Source organism: Chaetura pelagica, unplaced genomic scaffold (genome assembly GCF_000747805.2).
Source record: "Chaetura pelagica isolate M959 unplaced genomic scaffold, ChaPel_1.0 scaffold55, whole genome shotgun sequence".
Lineage (NCBI taxonomy): Eukaryota > Metazoa > Chordata > Aves > Apodiformes > Apodidae > Chaetura > Chaetura pelagica.
In genome coordinates this window covers 5,735,531-5,757,150 of record NW_009953571.1, presented here as the reverse complement: position 1 = coordinate 5,757,150, position 21,620 = coordinate 5,735,531, and the positions used below count along the sequence as shown (strand labels likewise).

The following is a 21,620-nucleotide window of genomic DNA, read 5'->3' as shown; positions in this document are numbered from 1 at the left end:
TGTTTACAACATTCCCACTGAATCCACAGGTAAGAGTTTGGTCAGACATTTAGTACCACTTGATATCCATTCTCTCCCCTCTGATTAAAGAGGCATGCTGTCTTTTCTGTTTTTTACCACCAGGATCAGCTTGGTAGTAAAAATGTTAAGAACTTAACTAGAATATTTGAAATTACACACACAAAATAGATGGCCTCAGATTCTTGTTGGTTTCCTCTGGCACAGATTAATGCCAAATTCCCAAGCGCCAGAGAAAATGCAATTTTAGGGAAGCTTTGGAGTTTTAATCATCTGACAGCAAGTGATAGACTTTATAAAATTCTCACAAATATTATAAAAAGAAAAACGATACAAGTCAGGGAAAACCAGCCTGTTTCCACAATATTTTACTAAACACTGTGTCTTAGAATATTATGTTCAGCACGTGGAAGCTGGCAGGGAAGAAAGTGTGAAAAAGAAAGGTTTGCTAGGGAGGCTTGAAAGCACCAAACACCCTTTGTTCTACTGGTGCAACTGAGATCCTTTCCTTGGGGAAGAAAAAGCTGCTTCTGTCCTCTAATGCTGACAATAGCAGCAGAAAACAGAATGATTGTTACTTATTAAAGCATCCAGGAAACTATGCTTGCAAAAATGAAGGTCACTTTGCAAATCTCTGTGCATGGTAATCAAGATTATTCTCTCTTTTTTTTCTTTTTCCTTTTTTTTTTTTTTTCCATTTTCAGACGAGGGAGGGGCTAGAAGTTGAATTTGTATTGGAGAGCATGTAAGTAAAATCTCATTGTTATGGGAGTAAGAGTGGTGCCTCAGTGCAGGGAAACCTTCGGTACCCCCCATGTCATCTTAATGGCCAGATTCACCCTTCTTCCAAACTTAATGTATGCATTAGCAAGTTGTTGTAAGAAAGGAATATGCCATGATGAGGAAAATTAATTAAGAATGTTAAATTCTGTGGCTTTCTCTTAAAATGTATATATTACTCACATAGTTCAGATTTGGCTGACTGGGGCTAGTAAATTCCACTGCTGCAAGTTTATAGATTTGCTGGAGATGATTCTCTGGGGAGGTTATGGCTGAGGAGAATGTTGCTACCCAATCTGTGACATATCCATGCTATTAAGGCTGTTACAAGCACTTTCCACGTGCTTCATTGCAACTGAATCACTTCTGCTAGGTAGCTATGTTATGTCTAGTGAAAAGGGAACAAACCTGTACATACAATTAGAAGGAGCAAATTTAAAAAGAAAAAAAAAAAAAGAGAGAAAAATGAGTCTTGTTCAGGACAGTATCCAGATTACATTGTTTATAAAATATGTATTATTCTTGTTTTCTAGCTGGGGTCCTTCTGAAACCCTCCTCACAAATGGAGCAATCGTGGTAAAATATCATTTGCTTTGTTCTCTCGCATTCTTTCCCACATCAATCCTTACCCTAGTTGACTATCATGGTAGTGGGGCACATTGCAAGTCTTCATTCTTTAGTGAGTGATACTCTCTTTTAGAAGCTTTATCTTTCAGGAGACCAGCATGGCCTCAGGGGAGCCTTCAAACTGCTATCATTTTCCCTTATTTTGTATTCATCCATTGAAAATTACATGATGTTTAGCATAGCACCATCTTCTCACATGACAATGAAGTTAATTCTCACTTTCACTGGGTATAGCAAGAAGTCTCCAACACAGTTGTCCCCAGATTCAAGCAGTGATTTTTCCCACAATGACCCCACCAGCACCTACCAGGACTGATGGTGAAATGGCTGGATGAGTAATCAAGTTCTCTGTCCCCATCCTGTCTATTCTAGTGTCGTGAGGCAGCCTGCTTGGAAGTACACTTGGACGGCAGGATAAAAAAGAAGCACTTTTCAGGTAAGCTTATTATTTCTTTAATTGAATATTAGAGCTTTTACTCTCTCTGACAATGCTTAGAAATTGCATCATCACCCAAATACTAAGGCTTTAATTGACCACATCTAAGGCAATTTGTAAAAACAAGCAGTAGGGAATGCCACCCATTCTGTAGCAGGTTCAGGGTTCTGACTTCATGAGAAGCCTTGTGCCAGCCTAGAAACAATATTAGATGTTTGTACAGAAGGTATCTAAATCCCAAGCTGAGATCCTGAAAAATTCCGCTGTAGTACTGCTAAACCCTGCAGAATCTTACTTCCTTAAGCACAATAGTCCATATCCTTAACTTCCCTCAGGATCTCTGACAGTTTGACTTTTGCATACACACAGAAACACCTCATTTTTTGCAGGGGTTAGCCACTCAGCAGCTGGCTCCTGCCTGGCCCTGATCAAGATCCAGAATCTAGAAGTTCCTCTGCACACATCCTCTGAGGGGCTGGATCTGGTAGGCAATCTGAGAGCTTGCATAACACACATTGGCTGATCTCTTCATATAAATAGGGTCATCTGCTGCAGAGTCAGATCTTATTTTAGGGGACTGAGAATTTCCATTGCTCGTTAATTGTCCTGGGGTAAGGATGATTTACAATAGAAAGCATCTGGTTGCATTCACTGTGTTGTGATGCAACTGCAATAGAAGTGCAGCAGTCTAAAATTTGGTGCTGTTCACATCACACTCCCAGCTGGCTTCTTCTTCAGCTCGTTATAAAGATACAACCACCTGTAAAGTTTGGGTCTTGGATCACTTTTAGAAGATAGCTTTCCAATCACAAAGCAGGAGGAGAAGGGGTTTGTTCAAAACTCTTTTGCTTCTTTTTTCCCTTCTCTCTTTTTTGCAATTAGAAGTAATTTTTTTTTTGTGCATTTTATCTTATTGTTTTAGAGAATGAGCTAACATTTACAGTGAGAGGATCCTTTGAAGAAACCCAGAGAGTTTCAGTGGGCTGTGACTCCTGCTCCCCTTCCCCAGATCCCACTTGTTTCCACTATGCTAAATACAAGCAACCCTCCCTGGATGTTGTACTCACAAAGAAGAGGAGGCTTCCCACCTTTGTACGTTGCCCCAGAACATGGTAGACAACACAGACAGTTCTGTGATCTGACCTTTATGTGTGAGTAGGCGGCAAGAGGAGAACATTTCCATCTTTAACCAAAAGCACTCTGTGCTCCTTTTCAGTGTGCTTGCATGTCATGTGGAGTAAGAAGGAGCAGAGACATCCCCTTGACTCTCTCTCTGAACTCGCTCCCATCTGAGCAGGTAGTAGTTGGTGAGGTAAGTGTCTGCTGGACATGGGCTTTGCAGGCTTTTAAAAGCTGTTGCTAGTTCCCAAGAAACAGGAACCAAAGGCCACATCTCTTTATACAGAGCCATTTGTTTTCCAACCTCCCTCAATTCTAGAGCAATGCATAATGAAGTAAATTATATGGAGCAAACTGAAATGGGAAATGTGGGGGAGAAGAGGGATGAAGAAAAACATTCAAGCTGTTGCTCATGCTCCTTCTATTGTCTGTGTCCTTAGCCAGGCTGGAGGTCACTGGATACTCCTGGGACAGAGGGGTGAGGCTGCATGCAGCCTGGCACACTGCCACAAAACACAAACCCATGCCACATTTAGGGGGTGCTTAGGCTCTTTGGCTTCCCCTAGTACCTCACACTATTGTGTGACAAACTTTACTGTTAGGAATCATGTTTTCTGGTGGACTCTTTCAGGGAGGTGAGGTGTAGCACTGCAGCTCTTCTCCTAATTTTTTGTGTAGCCAAGTAGTTCCAGTGCAAGCTACACATGAGTTTTCAACACAGAGAAGATGCAGACTATAGATTACAATACCAAAGTCTTAATTTATTAAATTGATGCACTCCTCTGGCTACTAATGACACATAGAGAGGAGAGCCTCTCTCTCACTGTCAGTTCACTGAAGTTCAGAGCTCTGTAGATGTAATGATTATTCAAAAGAGCTATGTCTCATTCTGAGTGGGGAAAAAGCAGTGTTTTATACAAAATATCAGTATTCATAATTTTATGTTTATAAATTACAGCACAGAAAATTTGATTTGCACTTGAAGGTGAAAAAATGGTAAGACATCTTATTTATCTTCCTTCTGTGTTTTCTCCCTCGGTTCTTTGAATTCAGATAGTTGTCAACCAGGTTCCAGTCTCTTTGTTACTGCCTGCATCCCAAATGCTGGCTCATCTTCATTTCAAGCTATAAAATAAAACAGACTCAGTACACTGAGTCTGTGATCTCAGTACAGAGATTTTTGGTGGCCAGGAGTTTATGTAATGGGACTATACAGTCAGTTAAAAAAGAAAAAATTCATAAAGAACGTGCCAGTTTTCTATTGATACTTTGCTGCACTCAGAACTACTTGCTAAGGGCCACTCTAGGCACTTTTTGATACCACTACAAATCATTGCCAAATGCAGATTTTCAAGAAAAGCAGCGTTTTTAAATTAATTGAAAGAAACCTTTCTGTTCCCCCCAAAAAAGGAAGAATAAAAGACCCAAGTCAGAGTGCCTTGCCACTCTAGGGTATGGGGGAGAGGGGAAACGTATCTGCATTTATTTTTTCATGTCTACTCAAAGAGATAAATGCACATTAACTCAATCAAGTGGTTGCTTATTCCCAAACCAAGCAAACACATTGTGTATTTTGAGATATATTTTATCTAAGGCCTTGGTAAAATTTATAAAATAAATGTTACATTATGTAGGACTTTCTATTCCCTTACAAAAGCAGATGCATCTTCTATTGTGCTGTTTAGTTGCAGTAAATATGCTGAGACAGATGTACAGTTTCTTCCTTACCACACCTAAGAACAATTTTCTCAGCAGCTTCCAAACTGCAACTGTAATAGTTGTAAATATCCCTACATTACTATATACACGCACACACACAAACACCCCAAAAGAAAGCCCAAAACATCCCAATAGGAAAGTCCACACTTCAATCCATGATTTGCAGTTATGAGGGGAAGGCTGGACAACTTGTGAAACTGCATTTAAAAGCCACTTTAAAACACTGCCCCCTGCAGGCTTTTGGCTTTATATCTGAAAAGCAACAATTCTGTTATTCGGAGCCATACTTAATTTCCGGCATCTTCAGCATGAAGAAAAAATAAAACCCCTCCCAGTCCAAAGGAAGACAGACTGTTGATCTCCAGGAACAAACTAAAACATTTCATCACTTCCTGCTTTGCTTTATATGACCTGATGGTGAATCCATGTCTGTTTATGAAGTAGAAGCAATTAAAATACTGAATTAGACCATAAATGTGATGTGAGATACCTGCTCCTGTGTTCCAGCCAGGAAGACCTAGATGTACGCCTGGGGTTTGACCTGTGTGCCCAGGAGCAGGATTTCATTCGCAAGAGGAAGAAGGTGGTTGCAGCAGCTCTGAAGGACATTCTCCAGCTGGAGGAGGACTTGCAGGATGATGAGGTATCTAAGACATAATTGTTCTCTGCTTTCTGCACAGATGAGCACCAAAATGTAGCATTTGTTTTCGATTCCCATTTTTCTGGAAACGATGTAAAGTTTCATGTGCAATCTAGGGCTGACCTCTTTATCCTAGGGAAGAAATGGGTATTCATAGGGAACATTAACAAAACCTTGTAGACCTGCTGCTACTGGATCTAAGTTTGTGTTGAGTAGTAGACTGCACAATAATGCAGAGAAAGGCTATGTCCTCTCAGGACCAAAGCCAAAGCTTATTTTAGGCCTCACAGTCATCTCTGCCAGATTTAAACCATTGATTCAGCATTTATTTCCCTCATGGTTCAAACACAACTTATTTTCTGTTCCTTTTGAACTGGCATTTAGGCTCCCGTTGTGTGAGCACAGGACACTGTCAGTCTGTCTTCATCATCTGCTGCAGCTGGAGTGTGCACTTGCTTGGAAAATGGGAATTGTAACAGAGGGTCTGAGGCAGGGAAAAATCAGTTTTTTCTTTTACATTTTAATCCCAAGACTGCATCGTGAAGCCTGGAGTCATATGCAGAGAAGACAATTTTTCTTCGTTTTCCCCTTAACTGAGCTCAGCAGGTTTTTTTGCACAGCTGGACCTTTCACGCACAAGACCTTGCCTTTAAATGCCAGCGCTAAGCTGTGGGCCATTTCCTTCCCCTCAGATGTAGAGACACCCACACTTCCCTGCAGAACGAGTGCCCTAGAGTTCTCTGATTATCTGCGCTGAACTACGAAGACAGCACCTCAGTGTTCTGGTCTATTGCATCCAATAAAAAACTGGTTCAGATGGCAGGAAGTACTATTTGCTCTGGTTTTTTGCTGGTCTGTCTTACTGGTTTTGCAACAGAGTTCTGAAAATATGACATTTGAGATGATGGATTTCCTTTCCTAATGCACAGCTGCTTGGCACAGGAAACATGAGGCATTTTGCACCCCTTCTATGCCCAATTATTAACTCAGGGTTTTTTTCTCCTTGCAGACAGGTGGCATGCAGCACCTTTATTACTTTATCAGTGATGTAAATTTCTCTTTTCTAATGAATTATGTCTGTCTCCCTCCTCAGACCATGACACTAAATGTATGTATTTCTGGATTTAACAGGTACCTGTGGTGGCAATCATGACGACGGGTGGTGGAACCAGAGCTCTGACAGCCATGTATGCTCATCTTCTCAGTGTCCAGGAACTGAATGTCCTGGACTGTGTCTCATACATCACCGGTTTATCTGGCACAACATGGTAAGACCAAGATGAGCAAAGTCTTCACAGAAATTTTCTATGTGTGATGTCAAGAAGTGATCTGAAGAGTGGTATCATTTTTACTATCAAGAAACATCTTTCTTTTTCTGCTGTGGCTTTTTCCTTGTTTCCTTTGGTGGGTATTTGGCAGAATTAATTCAGTTACGATTAAACACATGAATAGTACCACACATGCATGTGCATGTAAATCAATAATGATAATTTCCCAAAGATCTGCTTCAGAAGTCACATTTTTCCTTGTGTTTCTTCTCTCTTTTTTTTTTTTTTTCCTTAGGACCATGTCCAATTTGTATGCAGATCCTGACTGGTCCCAAAAGGATCTTAAGGAAACACTCAAAGATGCCCGAAAGCATGTGCTCAAAAATAAGTTCTTAACTTGTTTTGCCCCCGATCGTCTGAAATACTATTTGAAAGAGCTGTGCCAGAGGAAACAGGAAGGACATCAGATGTCTTTCACAGATCTGTGGGGACTCATCATTGAAACCATGTTCCATGAAAAGGTACAACAGCAGCATCTTCCTCTTCAGATTTGCATATTTAGTGATTATACAGGTGAAGGCAGACAGTGAGTCAAGAAATTCTTGAGACTGAAAGGGACCTCAAGCAGAGTCATCTAGTCAGCTGCCCTGAACCGTGTGCTTTTGAGTATCTCCACATGTGAAGATTCCACAGCTTCTCTAGGCAGTATATGCCAGTGTTGGATCATCCTTACAGAAAAAAAATGGGGATTTTGCTTGTTGGGGTTTTTTTTTCAGATATATGCCTATAGCCTATGCTTTGGTGGCATCATTCTTTGCATTTGTTGGCTAATCTCAACATAACACCTGGTACAGAAAGGGTGGGAATAGAGAGAAATAACAGGAAACTTACAGTATGAACAAGTTTGAAATCAATTCACATGCAAATATTTAAATGAAAATCCTACTGTTCTTTTAAAAGGTCTGCACAGCATGACAAGGGAAAGAAAATACACAAACACAAAGATGTTATATCTGATTTGTTAATGGGACTCTGTCACCCTGTAAATGTTTCTACCAAAAGGCAATGTTCAGGCTCTGGTTTAGTACTCATTAATATTTCCTTTCCAATAGGCCACTTCTTAAGAAAGAGAAAACCTTTCCCCTGTAATATAAGTAACTCCACACACACACAAATTTAACTGCCCAAGCAGAGCACAGTGTGAGAGACATCCTGGTCGTGGCTCAGCAGGGAGCTGTGAGCATCCATCCCTGCAGTGCAACAGCCCTGTCCCAGGGGAAGTCTAGTGGCACAGCCACCAGTCCAAGGGCTGCTTCAGCAATGGGGAGCACCTGCAGCTCTCCTTCCAGGGGGATCTCAACTCAGCACCCTTTCAAACCTTGGCCCAGATCCCAAACCCTCTTGCCCTTTCCACCCTGCCTGCCTACATAAGATGTTCTGCAGCAGAAGCAGTAAGGGTCAAGGCTCACCAAATGGTAACTCTGTCTCAGGCTTGGATCTGTGACTGGACTGAGAAAAAGATTATTTTCTGGGCAGTCAAGACAGGGCTTACTCTTTCTGAATAAAATATTCCGTACCAAGAGTGCTTTTCATATGATTCCAGACATTTTCCTGAAATAAATAATGTGAATAAGAACATTTTCTTGCTACCATTGAAATCCCAGGGGTTTTTTTTCAGCATATGAACTTAACTTAGGACTATTTGTGTGCTGAAGTGTTGGGGCTTGCGAGGGTCAGAGATAGGGATGATAGCACCTCTCCAAACTAAACTGGTGGGAAACATCCTGGTTGGAGTCCAGAGTATTCTCAGAGCCTGAGCGCAGATGAAGTGCAAGGCTCTTTGTGCCATCTAACTGTCCTCAGCTACTGCCCTTCTTTAAAACAGGAGGACTGTCATAAGCTCACAGATCAGCAGCTGGCACTCAGCCGGGGTCAGAATCCTCTGCCCATCTACCTCTCTCTCAATGTGAAGGATAAAATCAGCGACCAGGATTTTAGAGGTAATAATACTACAAAACTGCATTTACCAGTGAAATCCAATAGCGGTCAATTTAGAACTAGGTAAAGAAATCCGTTCAATGCACAAATCCTCTAAAGGGCCAATTCACCTAGGAGTAGAATTTGAATAGTTAAATTTTTGAACATCTTTTATAGGCAGCTGTATTCAGGCTCAAAAGCAGGATGATGGAGGACATTATCATGAAATTATCTGCTAAATTGCCTCAAAAGCCTAAAGTTTGTAGAGAAATTGAGATGAAAGAGGACAATTTTCTCTTCATGTTTGACACTGTGAAATGTACAGTGAATAAATGTTTGTTTGCAAAATGCATTAGTTAGAAACAAGTCTATTGTAAATTGGCCAGTATCATACTTTTTATTCAACTATGACAACTATGCTGCTGTCATCAGTCTGTCTTCTGGTTTTTCTTTCAGAATGGGTGGAATTCACACCTTATGAGGTAGGATTTCCAAAATATGGTGCCTACATTCATACAGAAGATTTTGGTAGTGAGTTCTTCATGGGTCGCCTGATGAAGAAAGTACCAGAATCCAGAATCTGCTTTTTGGAAGGTGATTTGTTGCTCCCTGGAAATGTAATGTAAGATAATCCACTCCTGCACAAACCTCTCTTCTGAAATGAAGCAGTTAGTATATTTTCTTACCTGCCAGGAGCAGTGTATGGTAAAATACTGGAACTGATAACAGGCCATTATCAGAAAGTTTTTTTATGTTCTCTGCAATTTTATTTGGGTGAACAGATTTATTTTATTTCATATGTGGCTAAGCCTACTGACATGAGGCCTTCACAATACTTTTGTGTCTTTGTCAGCAACAAAGTTGTGTAAGATTGCATTGTTCCGCAGTGTTCCAGCCACAGCTGACCCTGATTAATTCTCCAGGATAACACTTCCATTTCAGAAGTGCAAAACCTGAAAACATTTTATAATATTTAACATTTTTCCCTTTTGCATAAAACTAGCAGAAGCAGTAAGGATTTTTATTTTTTTTTCCCCTTTATGAAAGCAATCTCTTGCCTCATTGTGCTTCCTGCTTCTACCAACTGCATAAAGGAAGTTTCAGGGGTTTTGTGGTAAGACTATTTGTCTGTGTGGAGAGATCACTACAGCTAGTGTAGCTAGAGGTGTAGGAAGCAGTCAGAATCTCCCTGTCCCCAGCTGAAATTTCAAATTTACCCATGTCTCCCCTTCTGTGGTCAGAAATGCCAGCAGGTCACCAGTCCCTTTCCTACACCTTCCACCTTGGCACTGTCTTCTTCCCTTCTCCACAGTGACGCTGGGACATTTGTGTCCCCGTTACCTGCCAATGATCCAGAGTTGCCTCATTCAGGCAGAGTTACTTACTCCAGTGACATATTTACTTAAGAGGTTTTCAGCAAATTCCTTTTCACTCCAGCCGGGAACAGAGCTGAAACTGACTACATAGGTCATACAGCTCTTTTCTCTGTGGCCAAGCCCATCCCTCCGGCTGCAGGCTGGCTTGGCTGGGTCAGGCTGCTCACGTACAGCCTCTTCTGCCCATTATCCAGTTCCTCTCCAGAGCACCAGTTTTAGTTCTGCAGTTTGGAGGGTTCTGTAAGGCATCATGGCACCCTGGCGGCAGGTGACTGTACCAAGTATCGGTGTTTCCTCAGCCTGTAAGACAATTGCATATAGGTGGCAGTTTGGGCTACATCAAGTTTGCTACATCTGTTACTGGAGGAACTTGAAAAATGTAGCCCAGGTATGCCTTAAATCCTCAAAATTGGAAGACAAATGAAAAACTTCATACATCTACACTCTCTATTTTCAAAACCTTTAAGTTAGCTTCCTTATTCTGAGGGATATTAGTAGATGCTTTGTGGTTGATGGTTCAGGACAGATGCATAGAAACAGGGTTATCCTAGAAATAGATAAAAGCTTTAGAATTACAAATGCTGAGAACTTGCAGAATAAGAAATTTTGAGGCGAGGTGGATAATACTAAGTTATACTTGACAAAATGTTATTTGTGAGGTAACAAAAATGAATGTGTTAGCAGCTATACTGAAAACACTACCAGCCCTCTTCTTATACCCAAATAAACCAGATTATCTGTATACACTATGGATTCATATGTCAATTCATAAAGACATTCCTTTATAGTTGTGCACTAAGATAATGTAATGAATGAAGTTTGCTGGAGAATCCAGAAGATACTGAAAGTTACTGTGAATGAAAACACTTCCAAGTCTTTATCAGTTTACTTTCTGTCAAATACATCTTTTGCCACAGGGATCTGGAGCAGTGTATTTTCCTTGAATCTTATGGATGCTTGGTATTTATCTGTTCAGTCAGAAGACTTCTGGCACAAATGGACCCGAGACAAAATTACTGACATAGGTGGGTCATTCTTATGGCATTATGCTATTTTATTGTCTCTTAAAAACAAACAAACAAACACAAAACCTCCAAAACAAACCAGGTGTTTTTTTTTCCTCTCTGCTCCTATGCTCTCATTGCATTTTTTCAAAGCCATTCTGGAATTCCCTATTCAGGGCTTCCTGCAGTCTACATGGAAACTAGGAGGATATTAATGCCATGAATTACAGCATAGCAATCATTTCATTTGTGTGAGAAAAAAATCCATGGGATCTGACACAAGGGAAGAAAAAAAAAAAAAAGAGAGAGAATGGCCCATATATGAACCATTTTCATTGCACAAGGTTAAAACTGGAAAAAAATATCCCTGTAGTCTAGGGGAGGCCTCCCCAAGTGATCCACAGCCTTCCAGTTCCTCTCTTGGAAGCTGGAACGGCATGAGGCTTCACAGGAACAAGGGCAATCACTATCTTTGCCTCCTTGGAGTCTACAAAGCACAGATACAGACTTCAGAACTATTGCAAGCTGTTCCAAAGTAGTCCTAAGGATAAGATTTGTAAAACACACTGCCAAATTAAGGAAAATCTGCAGGGTAGAATTTTAAGAAGAAACACACAAGACAGATACACTACAAAGAAAACAAAAGTTGAGAAGAAAGAGAAATGTATCAAAAAAGGGTGATTTATTTTATCTTCTTGCACTTTTAGGGGATAGTTTCTCATTAAAACAAGGAGCTTGCATTTGCTAGTAAGGAATGTTAATTACGTTTGTGTGACTGAGAGATTGTGATTGTGTGGCTTTTTTATGTGTGTGGCTGAGAGATAACCTGTCACATGGAGTAGCAAAGGAAGACAGGATAAGTGCAGGATGTTGTAGTGGATCAGATCATAGAAAAGCAAAGACAGTTGTAGCAGATGAGATGGATTAATTTACAGTACAAACAAGGCCTTTGCCACTGTGGATTGAGAAGAAAACATGGATTTTTTCAAAGCTTATCTGAAAAATTGGAGAGATTTGGGGAGATCTTGGAGACAAAAAGATAAAGATGTTTAAGTTTTGCCAAGCATGTTAAAAGAAATTGTGATTGCACAGATTAATCTCTACATAGGGGACACATACAAGAACTGTTTTCTTTCTTCTGCAGATGATGGAACTCTATTGCCTGCAAGACCAAATGAACTGGACACTCGAGTGGTTTGTCCCACCGACAGCTTTTCAAACATTTTCCGAGATGTTGCCATGTTACGTCCAGCAGCCTCAGAAATCCCTAACTTCCTGAAGGGCTTCCAGATGAACAACAACTACCTAGAGAGCAAGTTTTCCAAATGGAAAGGTATGGTATTAGTACCTTGGCTTTAGTTACATTTTAAACCATCTTTGTGAAAAAGAAGCAATGCTGATTATCAAGCTGACTGCCTTTTCATTCTGTTCCTGTCCTCTGATAGTATTTGAAGCTGTTTCTTACTGAAAGCTTAAACTAGCTAGCAGGAGAGGCTTCAAAAGCAAGGTCATAAAAATTTCATGGAGACTGGCAACTGATAGATGCGAAAGACCCTGATTAATCAACCAGTGTGCATCTACTGAAGTGCCAGCCACCCAGCCTGCACATGTGTGACGTGGCACTGTCGTCATGTTGTCTCTTGCCAAGTCCAGTACTCAAGGGCTGTGTGACAGAGGCCTGTTTCATGTCACTGTTCTACTTATAAGATATAACCTCTGTAAGAGCATTTCCTGCTACACAGTTTGGGAATAAGTACTCAGTTTGGTACCAGGTCCTCCGTGTCACACAAGGGGTTATGCCTGCCTCAGCTAGGTACCTTAGTAGCTGTGTGCCTGTTCTTTTAGTGTGCAAGGCAAAGGACATCTTTAATCTTTAATATGCTGAGACAATGAGATAGTGTTTAAATATTTTTTATATTAAAAAAAAAAACAACCAACAAAGCTGACCTGACCAGAATCACACACAAAACCAGAGATGGAATTAACTCTATTCTCCTGATCCCCAAGTTAAGCACTTTTAATTAGAGGAAAGCCAAAGAAATTGCAGAGTAAACAGTGAAAAGAGGAAGCTAGACAAGGAACTGAGAAATGGCTGAATTGCAGCTATTGGCTATGTAGGCAGGTCTAAGACCCGTGAAATGAAAAATTCTGTTTCTGTTAACAACTGACTTTCCTCAGTACACCTCTTGTATTTAGCACCACTACTGAAAAAAAATAAATAAAAAATGCTTCTTTCTAGACTGTGAGCTTGACACCCAGCCCAACCACCTGACAGCAGCAGCAGACTACCTCATCCTGATCGATACAGCATTTGCCTTTGCTACCAGTTACCCGCCCCTTATGAGGCCAGAAAGGAAAGTGGATGTCATTTTGCATTTCAACTACAGTTCAGGTTCCCAAACAGCGGTAAGCAGCCTCATCTATTCTTTACTGATATCTCTGTTTCATCACTGAGTTCCCAGAATGGCTAATTCTCTACTCACAGCAACTCTTTTTTTCCCGCTATCTTGGAAGTGTAAGTAAGCTAACAGTGTATTGGGGTCACATATCTCTATCAAACAGTAAAAGTGTTACCAGTAAATAAGCATTGAGTAAACTGTCTCTCTCCATTTTTATGTTTAAATGTGTTTTAGCTGATTTGAAGGCAGTCAGATGTTGAATGAATGACTGAAGCTAAATGTATTTTTAAATTGTCTTAAGAATTCTCAATCCAATAATATTCTTTTCATTGGGAAAATACACATTCAGGACAATTCAATGGTTACAATAGAAGAATCTGATGCAGAAGATCTGTTATGTTAATAAATGGAAACACAGCTTGTATTTAGGAACTTAAATTACATATATATAAAAAAAAAAAAAGTCCTCTATTGGCAGCATCTGCAATTCTCTAACGTGTAATGTAGATTTTCAAAGACAGGCATGTGGACCCAAATCCTTCCAGATCTTGTCCCCATATACAGTCTACAACACCTACATTGGGTACGTGCCATAATCTGGCAGAACTTGGCCCTTACACCACAAACATTCAAAGTCAGACTGGGTTCTGGTTAAATTCAGTCCAAAGGTTTCCCACATGTTCTGATGAGGTTTTTTTTATTTCTCCTATCGTGGCAACCAGCCCCTGAAAGAAGCCTCTAAATACTTCGCAAAACAGGGAATTCCTTTCTCTACAAAGGTGCCAGATGATGAGGAAACTCCCCATCTGAAGGAATGCTACATTGTTGGTGACAAAGAGAGCCCAGAAACCCCTATTGTGATATTTTTCCCTCTAGTAAATGACACCTTCAGGGACTACAAAGCACCTGGTAAGTGTACAGCTACACCTCACATTAACGGAGGCAGTGGCTGCCCTTTCTCTTCTCTGACTGTGCAATATCTGTTCTTTGGATCATCCTGTAAACACAGATTCAGACTCCTTTTGCTTAGATCTGATCCATAACAAGAAGCTAAAAATATGTGAATTTTCCCAGACAGTAGAGCAGCAGCTGAGCTCAGCCCTTGGCACACATACCCCTCCCTCTTCAGGCTGTTTTCTGGCTTTTATAGGTAGATTGTAGAGTTTCGTGATGAGAAGTATATTATGTTTATCTGCAATGGCAGACGTTAGCAGGGTTATTTCCTCTCATACTTGTTATCCTTTCCTGTTGGACACTGCTCTGGGGAATCTAAGGATTTCATTGTTTAAAATAATTTCAGGGGTTACAGTTAAGCAGATAACCTTGAAAACAAAAGCGTGAACTCGCGAAGTGATGAAAACGTAACACTGAGCTGTGTCAACAGCTTCTGTTCACTTCAGTGAGTCCTACTTGGAAATTTAAGAAGAGTTTCAATGGCAACTGTGCCAGTCACTTCAAGACAGATGGTTTCTAAGTCCTGGTACCGTATCCCACAACTCCATACTACCTCTGTTGGTGCCAAAAGTTTCAGTTACTCCTTCTCCAGATGATGAAATTCCAAAACAAATGCAGAAACTGCTGTCCCAATTGTATTAAATCTTTTCATTACTTTTGTTGAATGAAGTAATAAAAAACTTAGCATACTTTTGTTTGGTAGATATTCTAGATTGAGTTCATTGCACCTTTGAGGTAGCAAGTGGGGTTTTGAACAGGATTCAGATATTCTAAGAGTATTTATACAGGTATAGACACCATTCCACTCCAGCTCTTAACACAGATTGGATAGCTGAAAGGTTGTTTTTGTAGTTGTTCTTTGTAGAAAGAACTTGGGAAAGGAGAAAAGGAGAAAGAACTAGAACAGGAACTGAGAACTGGCTTTTGTACTGCTCTTTGAAGGAGTCTGCTTCCCCTTTCCTCCTCAACAATTTCCAGAACCCAGGGATGTTATTCCTAACTCATCTATCTACTACCAGGTGAACATCAGATGATGTGCAGAAGCTACAGGTCAACATAAATTATCAGGGAATCGAAAAAGGTGCATTACTAGGTATGCAGAAAATGTATATGACCTGCATGACATATTGAGGCATGCCAATGCTGCCTGACAGATTCAGCCAGCAGCTGCAAGCTGAGACTAAACAGAAAAAAGAGAACAGGTCCCTGTTGGGTGAAGTCTCAGATGAGCTGTCATGGAAGGGCTCAGCCTGTGGAGTTTTTTGGGAGTGCTGCCACCTCTCAGCTGAGAGCCAGCCTCCACAAGGGCAGCATGGTTGCTACAGAAAGGCCTGGAGGTTGGGAACAGATGTCTGCCCTGTGTTAGTGACAGGCAGAGATCAGCTTAATTTCTAGTGCTTCAGTACTATGCCCCAGCCCATACCTAGAATGTACAGTATCTGAAGCATTAGTTCAATTACATGAACAGGCAGTTTTTCCATAGTCAGCTCACCCATTAGCTTGTTCAGCAAAGGGAATTTGAAGCATTTGCAGTAAATTATTTAAACTGACATATTCAAACTCCTGTGCTGGTTAGACTCCACAGCTGGACTAGAAAGGGGAAGTCCTTTGTGTAAGGTGATTTAGACTGCTTATAACTCTCTCAGAAGAGTCCTGAGGACTACATCTATCAGACTTGGTGAATCTAACCAAATTAATGGATCTTTTTCCCTTCCAAGAACCTACTAACAAGTATAGATATAAGATCAGCCTGCTCATATACTGTGTCTGATCAGTGCAGAGTCAAACCTAAACTAATATGGCCAAGTGGGCTTCTTCCATTTTTGCTGAGTTCAGGAAGGGCAAGTTTGCCTCTTGTGCATTGAATTTATCAGTTAAACACACCCTCAGCTCAGAAGGTGCATGTTGCATCTACTGAGTTTAGCATACAGATGTATTTCCACCAACTCAGTAATTGACAGTGTGTCCAAAACACCAGCCAAATCAAAAACACTGGTGTTACTGTCTAGAGCAGATAACTAGGTCCAAGCCGAGATCAGATACTAATTTGATTACAGGTCAAATATGAAGGTCCTAGAAAAACAAGTGAGGAGATGTGTCTTATATCTGCTGCACACACAAATTTGTTGAGATTTGCAATTCTCTTGGGTATTTTTCTCCCTGCACCAGCAACTTACTGTGGAGGTCCCTGAGAATATTGACTCTGTGATAGTCTGCAGATAAATTCTGCATTAGCTTTGGATCTGGTTTCTACTGTCAAAGGCATTAAATAATAATTTAATTTGTCTTCAGATCATAAGATATGATGGATGTAATATTTCCAGAGATGACACTTACGGGATTGCCTGCCTCATTACATTGTCTGGATCTGATGCATATGTTGATTATCCTGGGATGATGAAATGGGCATGAAAAGCCCTTTCAGTACCTCTGTCATGTCTTAGCAATTCAGGGAATATCAGGTTCACTCTCACTGTTGAGGTTAAACAAAGCCTGTAGGGTTTTTTTATAGCAGTAGGATCTCAAGGAAATTACACTAAATATTTGTGCCATCTGCTTCTGGGGTATGTCCAGATGATGGCTCGGTGAAGTCTTTCAGTTTAAATAATAAAATCTAGGGGTTTAGCTGTTTTCTGTATTTTTTAATAATTCTTCCTAGTAGGAACCAAGAGTTGATGTAGCAGATTGTGCAAGGGAGTGTGCTAGGTTGTGCTGGGTGAAAGAATATCTGTCACATCAGTGAGAAAGCAGGTACACTTTTGGAAAGCTTAAATCACCCAAATACATGGATTTTCAGTAGCCTAATTCTGTAGGCAGGAAAGGAATATAAAATTATGTAGAGTTGAACATGGAAGGCACAAAATGTAGCAGTGGCTTCAGGCCCACCACCTGGAAAAAAAACCCATGGTGTCCTGAGGTCCTTGCTCTAGCTGGCTGCTCTGGAAGAAGGGGAGGAAAGAATAAAAGTAGTTACCATTTACTTGCACCTTGGCTAGAAGTGTAGGGTGCTGCAATGGCTGGGAGATGGCAGCAAAGTGGAGACTGGGAGAGCATCAATACTGAGAGGCACCTGGGGACCATGGGGACCATGATGACAGCTGATCCCAGAGCTAGAGAGGAGGCAGAGAGTCTCATCCTCCTGTGCTCAAAAGAGGAGCTACTCTACTTGTTTTGGCATTTCCAAGTGTACCCAGGACAACCTCAAATCTCCTCATCATCACCAGCTTCTCCAACTCACCACTGCCAAGCAAACATCCCAGCAATAAAACATCAATTTTGGGTTGTGATCTGCTGTGAGTGCACGCCTAAAAACCATCCAGAACCTAATCACTTATTGCTAATTAACTGACTAATTTTTTGTCCCTTAGGTGTGAAACGTAGTCCCTCAGAGATGGCAGAGGGTGAAGTTGATGTTGCCAATAGCTGTGGTCCATATTATATAAACAATCTGAGTTATTCTGAGGAAAATTTTGACAAACTGGTGAACCTAAGTTACTACAATGTCCAGAACAATAAAGACCTGATCCTTCAGGCCTTGCGTACCGCTGTGGAGCGAAAAAAGCAACAGAACAGAGAGCAACCACTGGGAAAACCACCCAGTAGGGGTGGTATGTGTATGCCTGATAGAGAGGGAACACAGCATTTGGCTGACTGCCCAGCACTGACGAATGTGAAATCAAATATCTATGAATCCTGTTAATAAAGAAAAAAAGGAATTTGATTAGAAGTGAGGAAAAGCCAAGGAATGCTAAGAATAGCATTTTGTTTGTCATCAAGAATGCTAAAGACTGTCTGTCAGTGAAGAGAATAAACAAAAACCAAAGCTCTTCCTTAACGAACTAATGTGCTTCCCTTGTTGACAACACCAGGAACATGGCTAGGTGAGGCTGTGCTCTGGTCATGCTTGCAGAAGAGACCTTTCAGGCCAAAGCTGAGGCACATGGACAAGGAAGTGTGAGGAAGTTTAAGCTGACTGTATTTGTGCTCTATCTGTGCTATAAAAAGATAGGATTGTTCCTAAAACAAAGCCAAGAAGCCCACTTTTTACTTTATGTCAAGACAGGAGTCTTTATGTGAATGTAAATAAATATTAAACTTTGTATAATAAAACACTTTTTTGGAGTCAGAGTTACAGCAAATAAACTTTTTTTTTTTTCACAGCAAATACATGTTAAAACCATTTCTTTTAAATGCGTCTTCCTCTACTAGAAAGGCAACTAGAAAGACAACATGCAGACCAACTTAACAGCTCCAGATAAAAAAAAGAAGGAATTAAGCCTGCTCCAGACCTTGATGTGCACTGTCCCAGGGATCCTGGGATCCTATGAGTTTAGGATTAGTTTTAATACCCATCATTACAAGAACTGACTCATGCTAATTCATTTTATTAACTTGAATTTAAATGTTATTGTTATATACCAAAGGTTTAAAGCTTGAATGCTTTTGAGAATATTACATCTGAATAGACACTAGAAACACAGTCAAGGCAGATCTAAAATTGTATACCTAATATCACTCACCCAAATGCTGTTTGTTTGTTTGTTTGTTTGTTTTTACTTGCTGTACAGCACTGCGACTGATATTAACACAACATTAACTTTCAACTTTCTGGCACTTTGGTCATCACATTAACATGGCTCCTTTCAAGCAAGCAGTTGGGTTTTTTTGACAGATGGAATCCAAGGTCTCTGTTTATTCTTTTTCTAAATTAATTTTTATTCAGTGCTATGGATTTATTATTCCATATCTTGTCTCTACAAGCCCATGTCTCCTACAGACTTCACTGCTCCTCAGTTCTCTGTAGTATCTTTTGTCCAGAGATCCTGTAATTGTGGGCCAAAAATGGAAGATTTACAAATCCCCTTGTGCTCAAGGTCGAAGGTCTACTCCTAGGTGGTTCATAAACACAATCCTTATGCTAACCGCTTAGGTCAGTGAGTGCTTACCTGTGGTGCATACTGCAGCTACTACATCCTGTATGCCCAGGGTTTGCCTCCCATGGAAACAAGAGAGCAAAGACAGCAGTGGTGCTGATGCATGCTGGATCTCACTGCAATATTGAATGGGATGTAGCCAGAGGGCACAGCCAGACCTATGAATTTGGAAGCACTCCCAGGTTCTCATATGCAGTTAGAGCTTTATTGTCTGAAGGGCAAAAATGATCCCACTGACAGCAGGAAGCATCTAGACAGGAAGTCTGAAGACTAGCAGAATGAGGTGTGTGAATGCAAAAACTTCCCTGCCCTTCCTGCAGCTTTCCAGCAGCCACCAAGGGGTCACAGAGAACAAGGAACACTTTACCGGGTTTCAAAAAGTCTACAGGGGAACATAAATCCTTATTTTGTATCTGAGTCCTCTCTATTCAACACAGATACATAGGAACATGTCAGGGCTGATCAAAGAGGTAAAAGAGCTTCCATGACAGGGGTGAGTAGATAAGGAATCTGCAACCTAGAAAAAAGACAGCAGGAGTAAAAGGCAGAGAAGAGAGAAATTTGCAAAATCTGGGGTGCCCTATGGGAGACGAACAGGCAGTGACTGTGTACCTCTCTTCTAACACAAGACCTGGATGAGATCAGACAAATCTAGCAAGCAGCAGGTTCAAAGTTAACCGAGTAAAATAACCCAGCATGTAACACATCACGAAGTTACAGACCTCTTTGACCCTGTCAGGGTGTTGTTGATAAAAGTTTGTGAGTTAAAAAAAATCTGATCGGTGCATTCACTGGAAATTTTTTTAAGGACTAAAAAGTACAAAGACTTCACATTTGCCTCAGTTCTGCATTCAATCATCAATCCCTGGAGGCTGGGAGGACAGTCTGAGACAGCATTGTACCTGCCCTCTTTCTGTGATGTTCCTCAGTCACTAAATACTGGATGGATCAAAGACAAGTGGGAAAGCAGCATCACTCCAAACTGCAGTACTTAGGTTTTCCACAGCTCAGATACTTTTGCAGATAAATAATCAGGAGTAGTCAGAACTCTCAAAGACGTGGTGATACAAGACTAATTTAAAAGACATAATTGAAGTAAGACAGAGAAGATGTAAGGAACTGCAAGGATAACTTAATTACCTATGGATTAACCTATGGGGAAAAGTCATGAAAATGAGAGGAATGCAAAACTGAACTATTAAAAGGGGATTTTAAAAAAATGAGGAAGCCATTCAGCAAGACCTTACACGAAATGGCATCAAATCTTCAGACTCAGCATGGAAATTGCAACAAAGGGGTTGCAAAATACGTGCATAGCCCTAAATAAAACGTGAAGCAAAGAACCAGGAAAAGGCAGAGTGCTTAAATGCTCAGGACTGAGCATTATTAAAGCTTAACATCTGTTATTTGAGGAACGGCATGGGAAGGAGAGAGATGGAAATGGCACATCTAAACCTGCTGATGTATCTGGAAGGGCTGCAGCATATCTATTTTTCTAATGGAAATCAGAAGTAAGAAAGACACATACATAGCTAAAAAGGTGAAATCAGTAGATGTGATGGGCCAGCAAAAAGGGATTTAAATGCAAAGGAGTCAAGGCCAGAAGTGTGTAATACAAAAGAGAATTTCTAACACTTCCAACATGTTTAGTCACAGATTCAGCAAAAAATCCGACTTCTCATTTGGTTTGGTTTGGTTTGGTTTGGTTGGTTGGTTTTAAATTGGGAGCCCAAGCTTTTGTTTTCTAAGTAGTGAGTGAGAACAGATGAATTTCTGTGTTGGAGAAAAAAAATATTTACAGATTTCTTCAACGTTCTAAGGACTATGGCATTGTATTCCATGAAAATCTCTTGCAAAATCAGCAGAAAATACGATTCTCCCACGTGTCTTAACACAGTGTCAAACCTAAGGCTAAAACTAACGGCTACATCTGCTACACACGTCCCGGAGCAAAACTTCCATGTTCTAGTAAGAATTTTCACCGTGCTTCAGAGAGCTGCCCGGTGCGGTAGCCACCCCCGCGGTGCTTAGTCACCCAGCTCTGGCATCCGCAGCCTTCATCATCACAAAAACACGGCAAGCATTTGGGCCGTTCTACGCGGAGGCCTGACCTGTCGAAGGGCTTCTGGATTTCATGTCAAGGGGCTGACATTTTAAGAGTGGAAGAGCAGCAGGTACAACGAACCTGCAGAGGCGGATCTGTTGTCTAAATAAATAAATTAAATCCTCCTGGCTCTGAAAAAAAATACCCCCCCCCAGCACCCTCCTGCCCTCCCGCCTGAAAAAATAACTCCGAGGAGCCCACCAGCCCCCCGGTGCCGGCAGGAGGGCGGGGCGCGGGGCCCATCCCCGCAGCTCCGCGGGCCGCG

At 41.0% G+C, this 21,620-nt stretch overlaps 2 protein-coding genes across 2 annotated transcripts in view; both read left to right on the top strand.

Moving 5' to 3' along the window:
- LOC104390480 (cytosolic phospholipase A2 epsilon-like) overlaps positions 1-18,017 on the top strand; it is a 37,913-nt gene extending 19,896 nt beyond the window's left edge. The window contains exons 6-22 of the mRNA XM_009999618.1: positions 1-29; positions 723-763; positions 1,332-1,374; positions 1,798-1,861; positions 2,784-2,953; positions 3,078-3,173; positions 3,939-3,976; positions 5,207-5,342; positions 6,471-6,607; positions 6,903-7,128; positions 8,493-8,607; positions 9,041-9,178; positions 10,878-10,985; positions 12,109-12,297; positions 13,204-13,370; positions 14,086-14,272; positions 17,686-18,017. Coding sequence (XP_009997920.1) covers positions 1-29; positions 723-763; positions 1,332-1,374; positions 1,798-1,861; positions 2,784-2,953; positions 3,078-3,173; positions 3,939-3,976; positions 5,207-5,342; positions 6,471-6,607; positions 6,903-7,128; positions 8,493-8,607; positions 9,041-9,178; positions 10,878-10,985; positions 12,109-12,297; positions 13,204-13,370; positions 14,086-14,272; positions 17,686-18,017 — 2,216 coding nt within the window. The remainder of the gene's footprint in view (positions 30-722; positions 764-1,331; positions 1,375-1,797; positions 1,862-2,783; positions 2,954-3,077; positions 3,174-3,938; positions 3,977-5,206; positions 5,343-6,470; positions 6,608-6,902; positions 7,129-8,492; positions 8,608-9,040; positions 9,179-10,877; positions 10,986-12,108; positions 12,298-13,203; positions 13,371-14,085; positions 14,273-17,685) is intronic.
- A 173-nt stretch (positions 18,018-18,190) lies between these two features.
- The window catches only part of EHD4 (EH-domain containing 4), a 29,069-nt gene continuing 25,639 nt past the window's right edge, over positions 18,191-21,620 (top strand). Inside the window, exon 1 of the mRNA XM_009999617.1 lies at positions 18,191-18,198. Coding sequence (XP_009997919.1) covers positions 18,191-18,198 — 8 coding nt within the window. The remainder of the gene's footprint in view (positions 18,199-21,620) is intronic.